We start from the raw sequence: 9098 nt of genomic DNA, 5'->3' as shown, positions 1-9098 counted from the left end.
AAAATATATGTGAATGGAGTTGAGGTTACTATATCAGTGGTAATGATACTTAGTCCCATGTTTTGGTTTCCTCATTGCAAAGTAATGATGCTAACAGAACCTGTTTCCTAGGACATATTCATGCAAAAGGTTCGGTAAGCACTAAGTGAAAGCTATTCTTACTGATATTATAAAGCTGAGATTGTTGTCATTAGAAAAATCTGTCTTAGAGAGGTTTATGAAATATTATGTGTTATATAGAGCTGACCTAGAGATCACAGCACTTTAAAAAGAGTCCTAACTGTGAATATTCCTGAGTATCAGTTATACTTCACATCCAAGCTAGGCAATTTAAAGAGTTCCCAAGATGAATGAGACAAACTCTGCTACCACAGAGCTAATGATTATGTGTAGAGGAAAGGAAATGCACACTCCCACAGGGAATAAAAAAAAAATTTGGAGTAGTATTAGTTTATGTTTCTTAGATCTTGATGCTTTTTCAACTTTTGCATTTTTATAAAATATATTTATATTGTTTTATACCTGAAACAATAAAGTAGTACCATTAATCCAAGTCAAATTCATTAATTGGAGAATCATGGGTTCATCAAGTGAGATCATGAGTTTTTACATAGGGAACTCCCTGCCCTTAACTGTATTCCCACGCCAGATTGCAACTGTCATCTGACTCAGTATCTCCACCCTTGAAAGGAGCCAAACGATGAGTTTACAATCATGGAGATCTATTGTAAGAGGAAACTTGTATTAGAATTAAAACTTTGATGCCTATTATATTACATACCCAATTAATAGCATATTTAATCCACTATTAAACATTTTTCAGGGTAAGAAAATAGTTCATAGAGATTAATTCACTTCCTGAATTCTTCCTGCTACTAATTGCAGGGGGCCATGATATAATCACAGAGCTTGCATATTTTTTAATCCCATTATATATGGGATGACTCCAGCAACACTCTTTTTTACCATGAGAAGCTAATATTTCTCCTTTTGAGCTTTTGCATTCCATGCCCTTCATCCTTCATATGTTTACACAGTTGGCTGTTTCACTCACTCACTCATTCAGAAGTACCCTCCTCCAAAAAGTCTTGGATCACTCTGTCTATACTCTATCTCCTCTTATCCTCCTAGCATGTTGTAGTTTTGTCATAGTCAGTCCACTTCCTAAAGTATCTCATTTTTATGTTTGGACCCTTTTCAATGAAAATAGACTATGATGCAAGCCAGAATCTTCCACATCTTCTTCACTGTCAATATCCAGAATTTAGAATACTTCTAGATATAGGGGTGCCTGAGTGGCTCAGTAGGTTAAGCATCTGACTCTTGATTTCAGGTCAGGTCTTGATCTCAGGGTTGTGGGATCGAGCCCTTTGTCAGGGTCTGTGCTGGGTGTAGTGCTTGCTTCGGATTGTCTCTCTCTGCCTCCCCCAAGCCCTCTCTTCCTCTCTTGAAGAAACAAACCAAAAGAACTTCTAGATATAACAAATATATCTGCCATATGGTTAGCTTTGGTGTTTGTAAATCAATTAAGGTAAGCAGTTATAAACAAAGGCCCATTGATAAGAGAGTAATATATCCTTTAAACACTTTTATTATGGGGAGCTCAACTCCCTAAGATGGTGCTAATCCTACAGATACAACCTTAAGAATTTATGGAAAGTTTTTACTTCTTGAAGGAAAAAAGCTGGTAAAGTGTAGTAAATAGGGAAAATATTATTTAGAAACCTTTTCCTTGAGAGAACATTAAGTGTGAACATGAATAAGAAGGTGTAGAACTGATTGATTTTGAAAACCAGTGGAATCTGAAATAACATGTCACCTAAACTTTATGTCACAAGATTTACCTGTAGACATGATTTTGATAGTGGGTGCAGCATACAGACAAGCATAATGTTTAGCTAAACGGAATAAAATATGGTTAATGGTTTCATATGTTCAAGGCATATAATGGCATATGCTGACAACAGGTAGGGCAAATATGTAAAAACTAGATTGTAACATCAACTTATGTAAGTCCATAAATTGGAGAGAATTTAGCTATTCCCTGACTTTTAGTCTGATATGATTCATATTTGTGTCTTGGGATTTTTAACATTAGTGTAATAATCTGTCAAAATGTAAATGTCCAATATTAATAATACATGATAACAATGTACAGAGTTGTCTATTTTACTGATAAAAAAACCAATATATATTTATGGTAACTAATACCTATAAGACCTACTAAAGGAAACAATGAAGCCTATATATTCTAATCATGGACATGGGGCAAAATTGCATTGATTTTTAATTATTTTAATTAGAATAAGGATAAATGTGGCTCAAAAGTTTCAAGAATAAAACAGATCCATTCATGTGTTTTATTTCCCCATAGGTACTACAGACTGGCTCTATGTTAAGGCAATGCCAAATTTCACAGATGTGACGGAATTTATTCTTCTGGGCTTGACCAGTCGTCAGGAGTTTCAAGTTCTCTTTTTTGTGGTATTCCTGGTAGTTTACATGATCACTCTGTTAGGGAACATTGGCATGATCATTTTGATCAGCATCAGTCCTCAGCTTCAGAGCCCTATGTACTTTTTCTTGAGTCATCTGTCTTTCGTGGATGTGTGGTTCTCTTCCAATGTTACCCCCAAAATGCTGGAAAACTTGTTATCAGGGACAAAAACCATTTCCTACGTAGGGTGTTTGGTGCAGTGCTACTTTTTCATTGCCCTTGTGCACGTGGAGGTTTATATCTTGGCAGTGATGGCTTTTGATCGCTACATGGCCATCTGCAACCCTCTGCTTTATGGCAGTAAAATGTCCAGGACCGTCTGTGTTCGGCTTATCTCTGTGCCTTATGTCTATGGGTTCTCTGTTAGTCTAATATGTACACTATGGACATATGGCTTGTACTTCTGTGGAAACTTTGAAATCAACCATTTCTACTGTGCAGACCCTCCTCTCATCAAGATTGCCTGTGGGGGGGTCCACATCAAAGAATACACGATGATTGTTATTGCTGGAATTAACTTCACATACTCTCTCTCTGTGGTCCTCATCTCCTACACCCTCATTGTAGTCGCTGTGCTACGCATGCGCTCCGCTGATGGCAGGAGGAAGGCATTCTCCACATGTGGGTCCCACTTGACAGCTGTTACCATGTTTTATGGGACTCTCATATTCATGTATCTCAGGCATCCCACTGAAGAGTCTGTGGAGCAGGGAAAAATGGTGGCTGTGTTTTATACCACAGTGATTCCCATGCTGAATCCCATGATCTACAGTCTGCGGAACAAGGATGTGAAAGAGGCAGTCAACAAAGCAATTGCCAAAGCAAACTTGGGGTAGTGATGCTGGAGAAAATATTTTTTTGATATGATGCTACCTATTATAAATGTTGAGGCATAAAAGTCCTAACATAGCAAAGATTTTCTAAAGGCAGCTCTTAGGTACATAAAAAGGTCCAATCTAATGATGCTTTACCCCAGGAATGGACTCTAATTGCTAGGACTGCTTTATTCTACACATACAACTATATTATCAAAACTGACATATTATTGTCATTCACAGTGTACATAAAATTGTGTTAAGTGTAAACATTGGAGGAATGCATAAATAAGTCTGATATTAATAAATGTTGATTTAGAGGTGAGTTTGTCAGAATTCAGCATGATTTCCTAGGCTATTTTCTCTATATGCATGGTCCTCCATATTGGTTTCATATGAAATCTAAAATTTCATAAGGAAAAGAGAGAGAATTCATGTCTTTTTCATGACCTTCAGGATGTTGATGGCCATTGATTAACCAAAAAATTGTTCTGTAATGTTCATACCCTCATGGGCTTCTGAAAACAAATTTGCGTTCCGAATCTTCCACCTAAGTCTCAATACAATCATATGTTCTATCCTCAGTGTGTGTTGTTTGATAATTAACCATGTTCCTACTTTGGGAAGCAGTTTAATAACTCTAACTCTACTCCATAGTTTGGATTCTGGTATAACCCTTGATAAAAACTCCTAAATACAGAACCAAAGAATGTAATGTTAGTGAGAAGAATCTTGTATCTGACGATAATTTGAAATCTCATCAACCAAAGTTTTAATAGGACGAAGTCTGGCAGCCAAAGGTCAGATTTTATATATCAGAAAATTCATAATGTTCATTTTTTTCATTATGATGAGGACAGGAGACTCCTTTGTCACAAGAATTCACTCCTTTAACATCAAGAAATTTATTAATTTTTGTTACTTTCTGTTTATTTATGAGGCTCTTTCTCATTTGCAGTGGTTGTCATCTAAAGTTCAGTTTTCAGATTTATTTAGATAAAATTATGAATTAATTTAAGAAAAATATGTAAAACAAATAATAAATGTGATGTGTCGATGAGGCAAAGTCATAAGGCGTAATAGTCCAAAACTCAGAAAACATAACTGATGTCCACAGTCACACACCTCTCTCTCTCTCTCTCTCTCTATATATATATATATATATATATAGTTACTGTGCATATATTATATTTTATAATGCACATGACAACTTCTTGGGGGGTACTGTCTATCAGGTACTACTTCCAATAGGGTTTTTATAAATCCCCTTGTCTTATTTTTTTTTCAGAGTCATAATTTCTGCAATGTCTAAACTATTATATGGTTTGAGTGAGACAAAATCCAGTAAAGTTTGTTGTGAAAGTCTCTGTCATTATACCACTGGTGAATGTTAGTTATATAATATTCAAACAACATTGGAGAGAACTCAGTTATCCAATATGCTTCCCAAACTGTTCAATGAATTGTACCTCTAGAAAGTAACCAGCTTTAGAAGTTTCCAAGCTTCATAAGCACCATGTATTCAGAATTTAAAAATGTTAAAGCCACTTTTCATCTTTTTCTCACCACTAGGACATGTTTTTGAGGAGCCAGAGATATTAGCCAATGTCACTTAGCTGGAAGTGGTAAAACTTAGGTTTGAACTTAAGACCTCAAGATTCCAAGAACTAGCTTCTATTTAACTAAGGTGCCGAGACAGATTTTGTTTTTTGGTCATGCCTGGGTTTGGATCATGAGGCTCTTGAGATGAAAACAAGGATGACAGAGAGAATAAAAAGAAGAATCAGCTCATGGTAGGTAAGCACTCATATGTCACCCTGGCAATACAGTTAGTATGGCTTCATTTGATGATGAACTTCATTTTTTTTTTTTTTTGTTCACTGTTAATTGTTTATAACTTAATTATTTGAATGAACAAAATGTATTGGCTCTATCACCACATTGATTCTAACACCTACCACAATACATAGGTCATAACAGCATAGTTTTATAGTTCAGCAGACGGAGTTATTTAGAATCCATTCACCTTCAACTTGTCTTATTGTTGAATGAGGTCATTGAGAGGACATGACTGCCTTTGACCCTCAAACTGGACTAGGGCAATCAGAGGTTCCTTACTCCTCCCTGTATCCTTGGAATGTACTCCCACAGTAGGAGTCATTTCAAGATTGTAGCTTTGGAGAGCAGGTATTGTTGAAGACCGTCTGGATATATATGTGACTGAACCCTGTGAAGGCTTCTGTATAAACTTTTAAGATTCTAGTATGTACTTGTGGAGATTTGCATATCTTATGGCCACCTGAGACAAGCTTCACATGTAAGTTTCATTGCTTATGAAATTGCCACCATCCAATCTGGAGTTCTCTGCCTCTATGGTCTCTCTGCCCTTGTGTAAGGAAGCCAGTCTCAGATTTCACACAGGAAACTCCCAAGGTTAGAAATTAAGACTTTTTTTTTTTTTTTTTTTTTAGAAATTAAGACTTACAAAAAAAAAAAAAAGAAATTAAGACTTACAAAAAATGTTGTTTTACTTCAAAGCCACAGAAACCACTCAAATTGGCTTAATAAAAATAAAAATATGTGGTTTAGTTTTAGTTTTTAAATACTACAATTACAGTGGTATTTTATGAAACTCAAGGGCACAGAGCATAACCAGGTTCACAAGAAACCAGTAATTGGGCCTTAAAAGATTTCTTGTTCGGATTTCTTATTTTTCCTTCTCTACAGACAGTGTTTCTCAGTGCATGGGGAAGTCTTAAATGGAAACCTCAGCTCCAGCATTCACTTAACCTAAGATTAAGTGATCAGATGAGACCCATTGGACTTACAGGGTTACAATGACAAATTCCCTTGAATGACATCTGATTCGCTTATTCTCAGTCATGTGATCACCCCAATGTACTGTGTTTTTAGAGAGGGCTTCTAGTGCAATGACAGATGCCACATTCCACCTCTGTGAGGGAGTAGATTCTCAGAGGGGACAGGGTCCTCGTAAACAGGAAAGCAGTCTGCACTGTGTTCCTTTTGTCTCCTTACAAATTCATTCACTCAACTCCTCCACCACCATTCAGAGTAATTACAGGGTTTGTATTAGACACTGAGAGGGATATACTGTAGAAGATAAATTCATCAAACCCTCTCCTAAGACTTGAGTTTGCCAGACTGAAATCCTAAATCCTATGTCTGAGCCAACGCCAGGCATATCACATCATATTGGCAGACTAGCGAAATAGAAGGGGTATTTGTACTGGAGATATTTGTTCTGTATTTGCACCAGCAGCTGGTGGGCTTCATCAAAAAGAATCAGGACTGAGAATCTGTCCTTTTCTTTTTCAATAGGCTCAGGATATTTGTTTTTCCTACTGGTACCACCTTATTGCATACATACCCTTGTTCTCCTTGGGGCCTAATGCAATGCTCTCCCACTTGAAAGACTTTTGAGATTTCTGGCTAGTAGCTCATGCTACTGGAATTTTTGCTTTGGTGGCACATTACTTGCCTTAATAATCCTTTTCTGACCCTTTAATTCTCTCTGAGTGTTACTAACTCCTATGAAAATTAAAAGTATGTTTTTGTAATAATTTGATTGATATCTTCCTTCTCTATCAGACTGTTCAGCCCTATCAGGCAGGAATGTGTTTGCTTTGGCTCACAATATCAGCTGCACAGTAGACATTGAACATTTGAATTTATGAGTGAAAAATAAATCTATTACATTACAGTTGAAAGTTTAAGTGGATTTTGGATTATTTTGTTTTATAATCATTGCAATATGGAGCTATATTCTTGGAATGTGATAGCAACCATAATTATCATATGTTTTTAAGCTATCCTTGCCTGTCTCCCAGACCTTTGTAAAGTCCTCATATCTCCAAACTTCAAAGGAACTTTGGAAAGAACAGCTTCCCTGAGGGACTTTAGGGATAGGTCTACATTTTTGGGTTGACAGAGTAATAAAGGGAAGTTGAGCTTTCCAAAAGGTAATCCTGATTCTCGATCTGCATATTGAAAAATGGTATCTTCTCAAAGGATATGATAATTGTGTAATACTAGGGAGTGGCCAGTAGTGAATCGAGCTAAGGTCAGAGGCAGAGTAAGGAGTGATGGTTTGCAGACCAGGTACAGTTAGGGGCAGGTTATGAAATTACATGGAATTGGACAAGAAACTTACTTCACCAGCTTCCCTGCCCCCTCCTCTCTCTTTTACTCATATATGAAACAGAAACACTTTGGAAAGAAGCAGTTGATTCTTATTATCAATTGAATAGGAGCTATCCAGGTCAGGGCTATCATAGTCATATACCTAAACACTAGCAATTTGTTAAAAGTCTAAATTCTACACCTTTAAACATTTCATCTTATTATAAACTACATGAGGAATAGAACTCATGGACAAAATAATTTTACTCATATAAAGAATGGTAAAAATGAATTTACTCCATCAAAAATTCTAATATTAAGATTATAAAACAATATATCTACATATGGCATTGCTTCAAATGAGACATAGTTCCAAGTCATTTTTTTAGGTTTGTTAGAAACAGGACATAACACTTGTCAGTTGCTTTTCTTAAGGCATTTTTTACCTCTTGGTTCCTCAAGCTATAGATAATGGGGTTTAGCATAGGAATTACTATTGTGTAAAATACAGAGGCCATTTTGTCTGTGTCAAGGGAATGGTTTGATTTTGGCTGCAGATACATGAAGATCAATGTCCCATAGAATATAGTCACAGCAGTCAAATGAGAAGCACAAGTCGAGAAAGCTTTGCACCTCCCTTCTGTAGACTGGATTTTCAAGATGGCGGCCACAATGTATAAGTAAGAAATAAGAACAGTGGTCAAAGAGCTGATCATGTTGAATCCAGCAAAGATGAAAATCAAGATTTCTTTGAGGCTGGTGTCCGAGCAGGCAAGTGCCATCAAAGGAACATCGTCACAATAGAAGTGATTGATGATATTGGGGCCACAATACATCAGTTGGAAAGTAACAACTGTGTGGAGCAAAGCAACAGAAAAGCTGTATAAGTAGGGGCCTATCACCAGCTGCATACACACCTTTCGAGACATGATCATCATGTAGAGAAGAGGATTGCAGATGGCCACATAACGGTCATAAGCCATTACTGCAAGAAGGAACATCTCAGAAATCAGGAAGTTCAAGAAAAAGCCCAGCTGTGTTGCACATGCATAGAAAGATATAGACCTGTGCTTGGTCAGGAGGGTCTCCAGGAACTTGGGGGCTATCGATGAGGAGTAACAGAGGTCTATAAAGGCCAGATTACTGAGAAAAAAGTACATGGGTGTGTGAAGTCGAGAATCCAATCGGATTAAAGAAATCATCCCTAGGTTCCCTACCAATGTTAGAGTGTAGACCACTGAAATGAGCAGAAAGAGAATGATTTCAATCTCTCTGTGGACGGAAAAACCCAAAAGAATGAATTCTGTCACCTTGGTGCTATTCCTTTCAGCCATTTATTCCAGTCCCTTAATTGCTGAAAAAAGACAAGACAGAGCCAGAGACAAATTATTAGGTCAGGGAATTGTCACAGGCATCAACTGTTAGCTTCAGAAATTATAGTTTTATTTTATTTATTTAGATAAGGAGAAGAAATCAATTTTTTAAAATTTCCTGCTCCCTTATTTTCTTCTTGATGGAGCAAGACCTTAATATATTACTATATATTTTTTAAATAGCTATTTTCTCTATTTTAATAAATATGCATTATGCTAAATGAAAAGTTAAGCAGGATGCTCAATGGGAGAAGCTAATCAGGATATTTTATG

At 36.6% G+C, this 9098-nt stretch overlaps 2 protein-coding genes across 2 annotated transcripts; one reads left to right on the top strand and one right to left on the bottom strand.

Moving 5' to 3' along the window:
• The first annotated feature begins 2403 nt into the window (after window positions 1-2403).
• OR5M9 (olfactory receptor family 5 subfamily M member 9) lies at window positions 2404-3333 on the top strand. The gene has a single exon (XM_077864442.1). It carries the CDS (start codon window positions 2404-2406, stop codon window positions 3331-3333), a length of 930 nt encoding a protein of 309 aa, XP_077720568.1.
• A 4496-nt stretch (window positions 3334-7829) lies between these two features.
• LOC144293352 (olfactory receptor 8U3-like) lies at window positions 7830-8786 on the bottom strand. The gene has a single exon (XM_077864441.1). The coding sequence runs from the start codon at window positions 8784-8786 to the stop codon at window positions 7830-7832; it is 957 nt and encodes a 318-aa protein (XP_077720567.1).
• Window positions 8787-9098: the final 312 nt, after the last annotated feature.

Source organism: Canis aureus, chromosome 21, assembly GCF_053574225.1.
Source record: "Canis aureus isolate CA01 chromosome 21, VMU_Caureus_v.1.0, whole genome shotgun sequence".
Classification (NCBI taxonomy): domain Eukaryota; kingdom Metazoa; phylum Chordata; class Mammalia; order Carnivora; family Canidae; genus Canis; species Canis aureus.
Note: the sequence above shows the minus strand (reverse complement) of the source record. Positions and strands in the feature narration are given on the sequence as shown.

Bases quoted from the DNA above. Each gene is read 5' to 3' on its own strand.
- OR5M9 (XM_077864442.1), top strand. From the start codon at position 2,404: ATGCCAAATTTCACAGATGTGACGGAATTTATTCTTCTGGGCTTGACC.
- LOC144293352 (XM_077864441.1), bottom strand. From the start codon at position 8,786: ATGGCTGAAAGGAATAGCACCAAGGTGACAGAATTCATTCTTTTGGGT.